The 15,629-nt window shown below is 40.0% G+C and overlaps 1 protein-coding gene across 3 annotated transcripts in view; it reads right to left on the reverse strand.

Moving 5' to 3' along the window:
- Positions 1 to 15,629, reverse strand: part of SLC44A5 (solute carrier family 44 member 5) — a 343,060-nt gene that overhangs the window by 271,207 nt on the left and 56,224 nt on the right. Inside the window, exon 1 of one of the 3 annotated variants that reach the window (XM_036235313.1) lies at positions 5,885 to 6,152. The exons of the other annotated variants lie outside the window; for them this stretch is intronic. Coding sequence (XP_036091206.1) covers positions 5,885 to 5,891 — 7 coding nt within the window. The 5' untranslated portion in view covers positions 5,892 to 6,152. Of the gene's footprint in view, positions 1 to 5,884; positions 6,153 to 15,629 lie in introns of those variants that run through there. 3 annotated transcript variants of the gene reach the window in all.

The raw sequence follows: 15,629 nt of genomic DNA on the forward strand, positions 1-15,629 counted from the left end.
ATACTTCAGAAACATCTCAAAGGCCCTGACCCAGTTGATACTTATTTCCTATGGATCATGGAACCAAACTTTTTCCACAATAAAAAAAAAAAAAAAAAAAAAAAAAAAAAAAAAACTTTTCATGAGTTGAACAGTTCCTTATTTGAAATCTTGAAGAAATAAAAACAGTAAGCCAATTCCTGGCTGGAAATAGATTCACATTTTGGATTGTTTAGGGAATATCTGAACTCTTCCTAATAAAGAAAGAAGTGGTACCTGCTCTGAGCTGTATCTATGAGTTTTAGTTCTATGCCCTCACTTGTACGATTTCAAAAAAACTGCATTTTAAAATTCATTCATTTGTTCATTTAACAAATTATTATTGAACACTTACTATATGTTAGTATAGTAACATATAGAAAAAGATTTAGTAGTCTCTACTTTCAAAATGTTTACAGCTTAATTTCATATTTGTGTAAAACTGTATCGATAAATAGTATGAAGAGAAATGAATGATACTTGAAATATAAACCCAGGAGTTCCAATTAAAGAAAGATAATTTAGCATCACTTTCTTCTGTACTTCTTTTCTTAGGACTTAAACTATTATTACATAATCTGACCCACAGATTACTATTCCAGCTAACTTTCTGAGAATTTATAACATTATTATATGATAATACTACTATGACTTAGAGTCAACATCAAATCTTCTCATATTCAATCAGAACAAGTCTTTAGATATATTAATAACAAATTCACTTTTCCTTTCATGGGTCACGCTTAACTTTTAGACTCTGATGCTACTGGGTCTCTTTAACCTAAAGAGATAGTTCAATACAGTAAACACACACACATGCAAACACATGTGAATGCGCATACACACACACACACACACACACAAATGTTCATTAGATTATTATATTTGCAGAGAAAACCTTAAAAATTCAGCCAATTATACAATTTATGTTAAAAGAATGTACTTGAATATTATCAAGCCATTAAAATTATAATTATGAAGAATATTTACAAATATAGAAAAAAGTATATGCTTGATTCACTCAATAATACATTCATTTAGTATTTGTGATATACCCAGAATTATACTAGACATTTTGGATTAAAGGATAAATAAAACACAATCAAGACCCTCAAAGGGCTCATAGCCCATAATGGGTATCCATGTAGGGACATGGAGAAATAGATAGCAAATAGGAACATGGAAAACCCCAGACACTGCAAGGTGGCAGCCTATTGCTGGAAGAATTAGTAAGAGCAAAGTGGAAGCCACAATTCCTATATGTACACTGTAGTCTTCTACACAGGTCAGCCAAGATTCAGTGTGAGAAGGTATGAATACTCCTATGGAAGGGTGCGAATACCAGTAGGTGAAGAATATTGAGGACTATCTTGAAAGCTGGCTACCACCGCAGTCAAATGGCTTACCACCTGAATAGCAAAACAATTTAAATCCACCTCAGAGATGACCTAGATGCATCTTTTCCTACTTATGCCACTTCTAAGAGCAAGAACATTAGTTTACCTGTCTTGCCTTCCCATCTCTAGAGAGCCCTAAAACCTCTGTACAATATCACCTTAGCATCTGTGAACAGTTAGCCTACTTTTTGTTAGAAATGTATTTCTAATTTTAAAAGTGGATCACAAACAATAAAGTTGTGTCACTTTCAAGGAAAGAAGATGTATCATCCTCTTGATTCAGCAGGGGGAAAAATGTCTAACCTTTCTATGTTAAACTTGATAAACCTGGAGGAAAGTAGACATATTAAAACACTAGATGTAGACAAAGGAAAAAGAGTCACAGTGCTTGGTTATGTCTCTATCCACAGTACATAATTTATTCTTAGACCTCATATATCTTGACTTATCTGTATATAGAAACTTAAATTATATATATATATACACACACACACACACAATCAAGATACATTTCTTAGCTTATATATATATACTTAAATTACATATTAATCAAGACTTATTAGAATATGTATTTACAAATAATAAGTGACCAAATTCCTTATAGACATAGACTATTCATATTTAGCAAATCACTCACCTCTTGTCACTTCTCCAATTGCTCTGTAAACACTGAGCCTTTTTTCCAACTGCAACATACTATGCCTCTCAATACTATGAAAAAAAGCTGATGTCATAAACACATTGTGTTACAATATCACTAAGGGCCAGATACTTTCTTAGTTACATAATTCCTGTGGTACCAACCAGCCTGGCTAGCCTCAAAAAAGAGATGTGAAGTACAAAGAAAAAGAGGGAGTAAAGCCCAGAAGCCACAAAAATTTTTAGTATATTTTTTTTCACTATTAATCCTGGGCAAAGAAGCAATTTGGAAGTGAGAAAAGGCAGTGGCGAGCTTTAAAATAATTATTTATGGCTTCCCTAAATATCATGGCACCTTCTAGTCACAAATGTTTGGAGGACAGAAAATCATCCAATGGACTCCATCTCCTACCCCCATCCCTCCACTAACTTCTAGGCAGAAGATCAGAGAATCAAGAGTATAATCTCTCTGCTAACTAGCTGTCAAGCAGCCACCCTCAACAAATGGCAGTTTTTATCATTAAATTTTTTCATGCTGTTTTCACCTGCGAGGTTTGTAATCCACAATAACAATCTAATAATGATTAAGGAAAATCAAAGAGATCTTTTAAAAGCCTGTGTGCTTACTTGATCAGTCAAAAGCATAAAGGTACCCTGATCTGAATTTCCTTTGTGATTGAATTAGAGCATATCTCTTGGAACACTCTCACAAGAGGCTTCTGCTTCTCTTGGTAAAGTCATGAATTAGCTAATGTTGTCTTATAGGCTTTCTCATGTCCCCTTTCTCAACATCACTCTTCTTTCATGGATCTCTTCTCATTACTTAAGAACTCCTGATGCTGCCTTCTGCATTCTGCATACTGCACAGTTATGTTTCAGAATCTTTATAAAATCTTCCCCTCTAACATTACAACATGTTTTTTCCTAAGATTGACTTCCTTACTAGGTGAGTGACTAACCTGATATCTTTATTAAAATGTTAAATTGGCCCTTGTTTTCTTTAGAATTGTTTTTTTAAGCAGATTCCTAAAAATGCTATCAATATCTCATTCCAAAATATTATAGGTATTTTGGTAAATATAAGAGGAGATACCTGAGTTTAACTCGAGCTTTTAGAAAAGTGAAGTCCATTGGGTAGCTTTACTTGGTCTAGGGAGTTGGTATAGGAAAGTTGCCCTCCCTGAAATTATCCTCAAGGATAGGAATGTAACCCAAACATCTCAGGAGGTATCAGTTGGCTTCCCACTGCACTTAAAATAAAGTCTACACTCCTGTTTAGGGGCAAAAAGATCTGGCTTCTTCCAACCTGTCTCTACTTCATATGCCACATTTCAGCCAAATTGGCCTTCCTTCTGTACTTGAGCATGCCAAGGTGCAACTTTATTCCTGCCTTAAGGCATTGCAAATGCTATATTCCAGTTTTTGGCACACAAATTATTCTTCATCCTTTGGTTTCCAGCTCAGATGTCACCTCTTCAGACAATCTAAAGTAACCCCGCAATCACTTTCTAGCACAGCATTTCATTTTATTTATGGCATTAATCACTGTAAAAATTTTTTACTTATGTATTTGTTTACCAGCTCTTCCCAGGCTCCTTCCTAATGTATTCTTCATTGTCTGTCATTTTCATCACTGCATCCCTAGTGTTTTGCACAGAACCTGGTATATATTTAGTGTTCAATACATATATGCTAAATAAATGCACAAATAGATGATTCAACCATAATTTAACCTTTAAACTTGAGTAATAAAGTAAGATATTCTTGTTGTACTAATATTGGGAATGTAATGGGGGTGTTAACATCACGATACCTAATGTAACATGTTCATAAGACTTTTATAATCATGGACTATAGCATATTTTATGACATTATAAATATTGGATTAATAAATATTCCATTAGCCTTTTTGAAAAGCTGTCCTTTGGTAAGGTTATCACAAATAAATGTTAGTATCCTTTGAGAAATACTGCCAACTCACCTTATTCTTCTGTTCATGTTAAGAAACTGCATTTTCCTTTGGGCAATTTCTAGCTGTTCTACATATTGTAGTCCCTATTGCTAGGACTTCAGAAGCCAATGAACAACTTGCTTGTCACATGACCCAACAAATGATCTCTCCCCACATGCTAAGTGTAGCTAAGCAAAGAAGCAGTGCTCAAAAGAGGACAACCAACACAGCATGGAATGTATTGCTAAGCCTATAGTTTATTATCCAGCAAAGTTCACTGCAGCATCCTGCCAAAAAAAAAAAAAAAAAAAGCCTAGCAATATTTAGCCATTTGGTTTTTGACTAGGCTGTCCCAGTTCAATTGGTTGTAGCTTAGAAGCAGATGTCTGAAAGCAGTGCAGCAAACCTGTAGTCAAATGCTATTGCACAGCTCTCCTCTTAAAAGACAAAATTGAGGCAAGTCGATGGATTACAACTTCCTACATTTGCTTTTGTTATCTGTAAAATATCACAACCAAATATGCTTTGCTAAAGTGAAGCTCCAAGATTAAAAAAAAAAGAGTATTATCTTTCTGAGAGATTAAATACACTGATAACAACAACAAAAAAGAAACTTAACATTAGTCGAGAGGAACACAAGTCAATAAGAGCTAAATAACTTTCCCTCTAAGAAAAATATGCAGCATGAGAAAATACTATTTTTAAAGAACTACAAGAAAAAATTTTGAGAACACATCCTAGGAAAGCTTGATTATTAACTCTTCTAAAGGAACTATTAACGCTTAAATGATAAAACTCTACTAACCACTATTCTTCAATTATTTCACTACCAAATTTTAAAAGATACACACAATCCTATCTTGGCATACAAAACAAAACGTTCTTGGTGTTTAAGGGGGAGAGTAAAAAGAGGGTGTTTTATCAAATCTCATACTAGAAAGAGTTCACTCTTCATTATTTTGGTCTCGTTTGTATTTTTCTGTGCTTCTGCCAAGATTAATTTCAGGGGCAAGGTTGTTTCTAGCTGGCATATACTGTAAAACTGTAAAAATTTTTCCACTCTCATGGGCCATTTACAATCTGCCAGGTTTGAGGTGGGTATAAAACATATTCCTGCCAATGGATAGCCACCTCAGCAGCGCTGAAACCAATCCTTCTGTTCCCTTTATTGTGCCATATGGTTCCATAAAAAACGAGTGAACCAAAAGTGCAGCTAATGCACCTTGTCGATCTGCGTTTAGACTAATTCTTTGATATTATGGTAAATAAACTGTTTATGGATGAATATACTCTCATTCTTTAGTCGTCCACCACTATAAACATATACTAATTCACGGGGGTGGGGGGAGGACAGGTTTAAAGCCTCTTCTATTTGAGAGGATCTGTAATATTTTTAAGGAAATACACTGCAATAAATTTATTATACATATATTACAGTTTCAAGTACAAGATCCTGGGTGTTCTGTAGTAACGTCTGCCAAAAGACTAAGGATCATGGTTTTAAACCCTTTCCAGTAAGTGATCTGAGCACTCTGGAGCAATTAAAAGGCAAGCTGAAGCACCAAGATAAAAGTTGCGCCCCCCTAGTGACCTCTAGAGTGGAGCTAAGCTCCCACAAGCAAGACTTGTGGGGGCGAGGGGAGGGCGGAGACAAGAAGCAAGCTAAAGCCAGCCAAGTGCCCTGCAGTAAACCAAGCCGATATATTCAATAACACGCCCTTTCCATCTCAGAGTCATGGTCCGATTTTATATAACCCCATGGCGCAGTAAGTCTCAGCCTCCTGGGCCATTAAGGCCCATCGGGTCAATATCCAACTTCAAACGCCGCTGCTCCGCACCACGCTCAGGTCCAGTTCCCCCAGCGCACAGCCCTTCTCACCGCGCATGGTATGGAGCTGGCTTCCCTCTCCGCAGTGCTGCAGACACCTCGCGGCCACAGCGCGTTCCCCAGCCAGAGCGCGGGAGCGCGAGGGAGAGGGCAAGCAGCGACCTCTGCGAGTCCGCGCTGCAGAAGCCGCCGGCGGCGGGTGCACCTGGTCCCCGCTGGTGGCCCTCTGTGAGTCCTGGGGACCCCACTCCCCGGGCGGCCAGACTTCGCCCAGGAGGCTCCCTCCGTAGTCCAGCCCCGACCACGCCGCGATATCTCAAGTCACCCCAGCAACAAGCTCTTTCTAGTCCTTCCTGCCATCACTTCTCTCCACCCGCCACCCCCCAGTCCAACACCCCCCACCCGCCCCCCGAGAACTTTCCAACTTTGGAAGCCCTGGTTCCAAAGGAGCAACAGGGAGATTGCTCGGCCGGAGTCACTGCCTGTCTCAGCAGTCGGTTAAAGGGAAATAGTCCACAGGGTACCCGGCTTGTAGCAAGTCCCCTTAACTGTGGAGGGAAAGGAGAGCCAGACAGCTCCTATCGCATCCTAAGGATGGAGGTTGGGAAAATGGATGTAGAACTAGTTACTCTAGGGATGAAGGGGAGGCAGGAGAAGGTTGTAAGGAGGGAATAGAAGAGATCATGAAAAACTCACTCTCTCTCTCTCTCAGACACACACACACACACACACACACACACACACACACACACACACACACAGACGGCCTGATTCTGAAAAGGATTAGATTCTAGGAGCCAAGAGTTGCTTCTTTTCCCACTACCTAAGGGGGTAAGGTGCAACAGATACCCAAGCTTGTGAAGTAGGAAAAGGATGAGATGAAAGAAGAGTCTCCAGATTTCCCCAGGTTAGAAAAAGGGCACAAACTCCAGTCAGTCTCCCCGGAGGCAAAGGGGGTGCAGCCGTGGTGAGGTTCCCCCACCTCCCAGAGAAGGCAAACTCTTCTCTGGTAGGCAGCCGTCCACTTGGGCTATTCTGGATGTAAACAGGCCGCCCCGAGGGGCAGACCGCAGGTAGGAGGTGGGATGGGGCGAGGTGGGAATGGAGCGGAACTCACCCTTGATGCTGGGGATCTTTTTCTTCTTGGCCATCTTCTACCCCTTCCCCTCCCCCAGACCCCCCACGCGCTTCCTGAGGCTGCTGCCCAGCTCCGGGAGCCGGCTCCTTGTCTTCCAGGCGAGCTCTGGCCGCAGCTTTCAGCTCAGCGAGCTCTTTGTTGCTGTGATGGCATCTGCGAGGCGGCGGCGGCGGCGGCGGCCGGGATGCGCGCTCGGCTCGACTAGGCTCGGCTGAGGCGGGCGCCGCCGCCCCTCTGCTCTCCGCCGCGCGGGGCTGCGAGCTTCGCGCTCGCGCTGCTGTAGTGGCTGCGGCTGCGGCGGCGGCAGTTGCTGCTGCTGTACAGCTCTTGCTGCTGGAGCGGGCAGCGCTGGGTACCCGGAGCGTCCGCCCAGTGCTGACCTCCCCCTTTCCCACACCCTCCCTCCCCCACTCCCCCACCCCCGGTGTCCCGTCTGAGACGCCAGCTCCAATCCAACCAGCGACGGCGCCGTCATCCAGCAGTCGCTGCTGGGGAAAGCGTCGGTGGCGGCGGCGGGGGGCTGTTGTAGGAAGCGGGGAGTCCACAGCCATCTGTGACCGGGGAGGAGAAAGCCAGAAAGCCTGACTTTGGTGGAGCCCGCCTTCTGCATGCCAGCCTGCCTCTCGGCCTCCGAAGCCCTTTCACAGGCAACAGGACGTGCGATGTGGGAGGTGGGGCAAGCCCACGTAAGGTACCCGTAGGGTAACAAGAACTCCGGCCAGCTAAAGAGAACAGGCACCCGCACTCGCGACCAGGCTCCCCTAAGAGCCTCCTCCTGAGCATCGAACTCGAATTTCAGGCAGGCGATGAGACCTGGGGCGCGCGGATGCCTTCGCCCCCTCCGGATCTGAGAAAGGAAGAGGGACGAGGGAAATTGGCGGCTGGTAGAGACAATTAAATTTTAGAGACAGCCCACCGCCAGACACCTGGAAGAATGACCTAGTTCAGGCCCTAAACCTCTTAAATCCCCTTAAGGCTGTGGAAAAAGAGGCAAGAAAGTTCATGAGCTCTCAGATGCTGAAGGAATTGGGAGGGGGAGGAGTGGTTTCTTGGCCTTCAGGAGACACTGTTCCAGTGACCGCATTCTTTCTCATCTGTGCGGGGGTTTGGAAAGTTTTCATATTCCTGGAGGAGCTGTCCTGCTCTAGAGTGCTGATCAGAGAAGGAACCTCACCGGTGTCCCGACTGCAAGGGAATGCAAAAGTTTAAGACACGTCTGAGAATGTAAAGGTAGCAACCAGGCTTTAAAAGAATGGCAGAAGGTGTAGAGTGGTGAGAGGGTTACCAGTGAGGAAGAAGGAAGCAAAATATTTTTTTCTCTACAAACTGAGGATTCCCCAAAACTCACTTCCTAATTTGCAACAATTTTACTAATGCTTCTCCTTTCCTAGTCTATGTTCCTACCCTGATCTGATTATGTAAATATACAGTGTTTCAATTCAGTGCCATAGCCAAAAGTTGCTCCAGCATCAGTGTGGTGCAGTGGAAAGGACGCTGGAGTCCAAATTCTGGGTTTTGAGTGTTGACCCTGCAAGCTTTAAAAACTTGCACAAGTCATTTAAGTCCTCTGTTCTTCTGTTTCCTGGTTTGTAAAATATCATCTCAAAGATTCCTTCCAGGTCTAATAAATGTCCTGAGAATTTTGAGTCAGAAAAATCACAAGTTTTTTTTTTTTTGCACTCTTTCTAAATTTTACTTTATATAATGTATTATATTGAAGTAAGTAATCTGAAGGACATATGAAATACCCAATTTCAGTCACAACAAAGGTGTACATCAGAAAACGCCTATGGTAAGTTTATTTTAATTAGCAAAATAGACTCCTTCTCATATTTACAGCCAGAAGTGAGACACAATCGAAAGTTTCCTCTTCCAAAAAGCTGTCTCTGATTTAATTCAAAACTACTTTGTCATCTCTTCAAACTTAAGGCGTATAAATATTAGGCTTGAAATATGCTTCGTCTCTGTGTCCACAGTTTATCACTAAGTACAAATTACTGACTATATTAGAATAATGTCTTATAGTTTATTCATTACTTTCACATATTTTATTTCATTTAATCATGACCACAAATCTGTGAGTTTAGAGGGCAGGTCCTGTCTTCCACATTTTATAGATGAGGAAATGAGTTTCATGGAGGTACAATGACTTGTGCATAGCTTCCAGGACTTCAGTGCAACTCTTTTAACTCAATACCAGGCTCTTTCCATGACTCTAGCTGCCTATGAAATAGACTACTACAGCTTCAGACCAGGGACAGTTTCCTTTTTCTTATTTATTCCTTCTGCAGTGCCAATACTATTCTCAGTAGGAGGAACTCAAAATTTTAGTTGACAAGATATGTCTATTTTTTGTACCTGGATATGATTAACATGTTTTTACACTTGAAGCACTTCAAAGTGTTTTTACATGTTGTTTCTCAATTGACAGCCACAACTATCACAGGAGTTCATCAAAAGAGGTTTATTTGGCTCAACTGAACCGATAGGCCCAGAGACATTATGGTCACAACTACGCAAGCCCTGGATTTCCAGGCCTAGTGTTTCCTTAGTAGCCCACAACGCAGGTTTTTGTTTAAGGGTTGCAAACAGAATGACTGTAGAGATCAGTAATGCTAAATACATGGCACGGTGGTATAAATATGTAGGCTGTACTTGAATAAGGGGTAGGGACTACAGGGAGCTGAGAGCACATGCATTACTTTGCATATGTAGGTTACCTTGTAGGAAATGAATCCCTGAGATGTAAGAATTTTGTTTTTTCAAGAGGGGTCAGGAATTCATATCTCCAGGTAAAATATCCTTTTTGATATTGGTTAACACATAAAACAAAGCAAAGCAAGGTAGGCCTAACAGAACACATTTGCCAGTAATATACAGCCCAATAGGCTGTGTCTCTAGGAGTCTGTTTTTACATCTCATCAATTGAGTTTTATCACTAAAGAACAGGGACTGAACCCGAATCCTTGAGTATAGTTCTGATTCTGATGGCATCTAAATGCTCTCAGAATTAGAGATTATCAAGTCTTTGGGTCCCATTAATCATGATTTCTAAAGATAGATTTGCAGAGATTGATGTTTCTAAATTTCTGGTTATTCTTAGAGCCATTGATGAAAATGACCACAGTAAATCAAATTATTTTTAAGTCATATGTGATTCTCCTGGGCACGAGAAAACTTACACATTTTATTTGATGATGATGATGATGATGGTGATAATGATGATGATAATGACAAAAAGACAAAAGTGGCCTAATCTACTTTAGGAAGGTTTTGAATGACTCCTTTTAAAAAATAGCCTCAGTGCTGAAATGGTAACTTTAATTATATGTAGTGCAATCATTCTCCTTAGATATCTTAGCCCTGTCAAGACTACCCATAGAGTAAAAGGTAATCAGAATGGATGAAAAGAATACATGTTCCTTGTGTGGAAGTATCTAGTGACCACAACAGGGAAAATGAACTTGTCAAATAAATTATATTAAAGACTGAAATAAAAATATAATTTAACCACATAAAGCATAATTATCATTAATTGTATGTTATTGTGCTTGTAGTAAAAAGATTGAAAAATATAACCCTCAGAAGAGTATTTTTGGCTGAAGTATTTTATACTGAAAGCGTATCTATAAATTAACTACTGTAGTTTAGGGAAAAGGAAGAGGAAAAACAAAGCCCCACTAATTTTAATCATGCTTAATATCAAAGAGTGTCAAAAGAATCCAAACTTGCCCCACTATTAAAAAACACCTAGTAATTTTAAATTTTACATACAAAAAATTATAACACCTTGGCTGAGGTTTTAAGGGAACCTACACTTACATGATAGAGCTAAAGAAAGATAAAAAGAGAAAGAATGGTGGGAAGAGTGTGGGATAGTCCTACTAGAGCAGTCAAAAAAAATTCCTGTAGCGCTTACATATTCAAAACCAACATGTCAAGGAGTGGGGAAACTGAGGCTAGTTTCCTACCCCATGCCACCCAGCACTATGAATGCATGCAGCCTTAAATAACACTTTCTCTCTAATAACCAGACTGACAGATATTCATTATAATAAAATTTCATTGAAATTTAAATGGAGAGTCCTAGAGTAAGAGCTTAGAGAATCTTTTTCTCTTTTACCCCCTTCTAATTCTCCCATTAATGACCATGACCTCAAGAAACACAATTTTACTTAAGCATGTTTGAACTGTACAAAAAGACATGAAATTCAGAGACACAGTTTAGGGGCTTAAATATAAATTCTAGGGTTTTTAGATAAAACCTTCACATAAGGACCCCTAACACTTTATTACTTTCAGAACAAACCTCTAATACAGAGATAGCTGCCTTGACACCCATGACACTACTAGCACTACTAGTAACTGAAAATATCATGCTGAATCGGTGTCTGTGCAGAAGAAAATTTTATTTAACTGTTCTCGATTCAATTTACCAACTATCAGTGAACTTCGAGAACTATGTCCCTCTAAAAGGGAGCTAATTAAAAGAGAGCTTTTTTCTGCATCTAGAATGAAGTATATGTTTATTGCAATTTAACCTCACAGAAGACCAAGAGAAACAAAAGACTGCATTCGGGAAGGACAAGAAACCCTAACGCCAGATCTCTACTCAAATTATACAGAAATTCCCCTACAGGAAGTGGTACAGATGTGGCCTGAGTAAAGCAGAATATGGATGAAAGTTTAGTCAGACATTACACAGAGATAGTCTGCTATGTATAATCTACAGCTAAATTCTGAAGATTTTCTGCAATATATATATATAGCAACTAAAACTGTTTTCTCTCATACTCCAGTTGGTCTGCTCAAGGACAGAATGTTCAATCTGACCTACGCTAAACTAACTGACTTCCAATTAATCAGTTTACCCCCAAATGTTCTCGGGCTGACTGCAGTAACTCTCTCCATTTTAAATCCTATTTATAGCTTTGTTCCTTTACCCAGTCTACCAGTCTAGCAACCAATTGCTTCATATGTCAGTGTTTAATGTGCCTGCAAAATAAATGGCACACAAAATAATGAAATGTTTGTGGAATATTTTTTACAATAGACCAAACTGTATTTTTCCATTCTTTTCTCTTTTCTATTTCCGTTTATTCTATCCAACATTTACTCACCAAATATGTATTAAGTAACACTCTGTGCCAGTCACTGTTCTAGGTGATTGGTTATACAATGGAGAAATAAAACAAAATGGTCCATGCGTTCATAGTATTAAAAATTTTACAGGGGAGAGAGAATTAGCTAAATAAATAGATAATTGTAAACTGTGACAAATTCCATGGGAAGATAAGGAACATAGTGCTATGGGACAGAGTAGCACAGAGTTTAATTTAGATTGAGAATATCAAGGAAGACTCTTCTGAGGAAGTGCTATTTAAACAAATAAATAAAATAAGCAGGAATCGTCCAAGCAAAAAGTGAGGTGAAGACTGTTCCTGGCAGAGAAAGAAGCATGTTAAAAAAAACCCAGTAAGAAATTCAGGAGCAGAGCAATGGTTTCCAAATTGATCAGGCATCTCCTCAATTCAAAACTAAGCAAACATCCCTTTTGTCTAGGTGGATTAGGAGTTCCCAGAAGCAATAAATGCCACCGATTCAATGTGCAAGGAGCCACAGGGCAAATGGTTTATGAGGAATTAAATATTCATTGATTTCCTAGATCTTCATTACTCATCAAAGTATGTTGAATTAGAAAACTAAGCTTCAGTCATAGTTTCTAAATATAAAATTGGCCAGTGTCCGTTCAAGTCCGGATGGTGGGAGCAGTGCCTTCCAAGGATTTAGATAACTGGGATTCTGTCTTTCAGAGGTTTTTCACTAGAGCAAAGACCCAAACAGCCTACAAACCAAACACCAGCCAGTTCCAGTGGGAATCATCTGATCCTGAGTAAGGCCAAAGGCTGAACAGCACAATTCCAAAGAACAGCCTGATTTCAAAGTATGTCTCAACTGTATTAAAGTTATTCAGTGTTTTTATCATGAAACAATGCTATATTTTGTCAGATGCTTTTCTTTTTTTTAAAAAAAAAATGCTTTTTCATCATGTATTGAGAAACTCATATGATTTTTATCTTTCATTCTATTAATGTGGTATATCATATTTCTTGATTTGCATATGTTGAACCATCCTTGCTTTAATCTTGGCATATGATTCTTTCAATATGTTGTTTTTGGTTTGCTAATATTTTGTTTAGAACTTTATCAGAGATATTGGTCTATAGTTTTCTTTTTTTGTAGTGTCCTTATCTGGTTCTGGTACCAGAGTAATACTGGTCTCATAAAATGAATTTGGGAGTGTTCTCTCTTCTTCATTTTTTTTTTGGAAGAGTTGAAAAAGGATTAGCATAATTCATTCCTAAATGTTTAGTATAACTCACTAGTGAAGCCCTCTGGTCCTAAGCTTTTTTGGTTGAGAGGTTTTTAATTACTGACTCAACTTCATTAATAGTTACCGGTCTATTCAGTCTTTCTATTTCTTCATGATTCGGTCTTAGTAGATTGTCTATCTAAGAATTTATCTGTTTCTTCTGGGTTGTCCAATTTATTCACATATAATTATTCATAATAATCTCTTACTAGTCTATGTGATTCTGTGGTATCAGTTGTAATGTTTCCTCTTTCATTTATGGTTTTATTTATTTGAGTCTTCTTTTTTTTTTCTATCAGTCTAGCTAAAGATTCGTCAATTCTGTTTATCCTTAAAAAAAAAACAGTTCTTAGTATCATTGATTGTTTTTCTATTGTTTTTCTGATGTCCATTTCATTTATTTCTGCTTTGATCTTTGTTATGTTCTTACCTTGTCTAACTAGGCATATTTTGTCTTTCTTCTTCTAGTTTCATAAATGTAAAGTTATGCTGTTTATCTGAGACCTTTCTCTTTTGTTAGCATTTACCACTATACACTTTCTTCTCAGAACTGCTTTTGCAGCATCTAAAGTCTTTCTATTTTCATTTGTTTTGAGATTTCTAAAAATTTGTCTTTTGATATCTTCTTTGACTCATGGTTGCTGAGGAGTGTGCTGTTTAGTTTCCACATGCTTATAGATTTTCCAGCTTTCCACTTGTTATTGATTTCTATTTTTGTACAACTATGGTCAAAAAAGAAACTTAGTATGATTTCAATATTCTTCAATTTTCTAAGATCTGTGGAGTTCTGGACAGGTGGTGGAGTAGGTAAAAGCGTCACTTGCCTCCTCTTATGCCCACATTAAAATTACAAGTAAATTATGGAACAATCAACCTGAGAACCATCATTAGACTAGCTAAACAGAATTCCTCTAACTAAAGATATAAAGAAGAGGTCACATCAAGACTTATAATAAGGGCGGAGATGCAAAATGGGCTGGCTCCACATCCCCATGTGGTAGTTAAGCATCTGGAGGGATATCTCAGCTGCAGAGGTCCCCCTGCAGAAAGACCAACAGGTAGCTGCCCCACATTGGGTTCCAGTGCCAGAAAAAGGCTGTGAAAATCAGTGAGGATTTTGATTGTTCAGGTGAGACGGGAGGCTGCTAAAAGGCCAGACATTCTCTTAATGGGCCCTTGCACAGACTCACTTGCTCACAGGCACTCGCCCTGGGCTCTGGCTAAGGGATGGCAACTCAGGAGGCGCTAAAGTCATATGAAAAAAAAACTGAGCTGTGTAACTTTAGGGTGAGGGCTAGAGGGACCGCCACCATTAGCCCTATGTCGAGCCCTCCTCCTGTGCAGCCTGAAGGCAGGCACCATCTTGCCTGTGCTGACCTTCCAACCACACAGCTGAATTTGAATCTGCATTGCCCTAGTGAACTCCCCTTGCTCCACCCTAGTGACTCCCTGAGACCCTGCCCATCTAACTCATGCATCATTGGAGGCATTTTCAGCAGAAGAGCCTCGGGGTGCCCTAGACCTTTTGTTTAGTACTGGTAGCAGCTGGCTTTGGTTCATAGCATGGACTCTCTCATGTGCATCTAAGTCCAGCACAGGTAGTGACCAGTTGAGGATAGCACTGTAGCTTTTACCAAGTAGCCCCTGGGGGTTACAAGCAGTGCTGACCTTGGCCTGCATTGGTGCCCCTCCCAAAGGGCTATAGAACCAATACACCTGGAAGCTGGCTTCAGAACAAAACAGAGAACTTCCTAATTAACCCACAGGTGGCCCACCCAAAGGGTGGGTTCAACAGGCACACAAGCTCACTGGGGCAAATTCTATTCCATGGGGTCAGCCCCCACATGGCAGCTCATATGCTATTGGTATGCCCGGTCCTCCCAGGCAGTCAGCCTGAGAGTCCATCCCACCCACTGACATGCCAACAGGAATCAAGGCTCAACTACAATAGGAGGGTACACATAACCCACATAAGGGACAATCCTGGAGTACCCAGCACAGATGATCAGGGAGACTGTGCCACTGGACCACATAAAACACCTATTACATAAGGTTTCATGACCAAGAGTGGGATATAGCAGATCCACCTAATCCATAGAAATGACACAGAGAAGCAACCAAAAGGAGGAAACAAAGAAACATATCTCAATGAAAGAATGAAAAAAAATTCTAGAAAAATAACTAAATGAAATGGATACAACCAACTTTCCAGATACAGAGTTCAAAACACTGGTTATAAGGGTGCTTAATGAACTTAAAGGAAGACTAGATGAACACAGTGAGAA

This window comes from Rousettus aegyptiacus, unplaced genomic scaffold, assembly GCF_014176215.1.
Source record: "Rousettus aegyptiacus isolate mRouAeg1 unplaced genomic scaffold, mRouAeg1.p scaffold_m13_p_1, whole genome shotgun sequence".
NCBI classification, from domain to species: domain Eukaryota; kingdom Metazoa; phylum Chordata; class Mammalia; order Chiroptera; family Pteropodidae; genus Rousettus; species Rousettus aegyptiacus.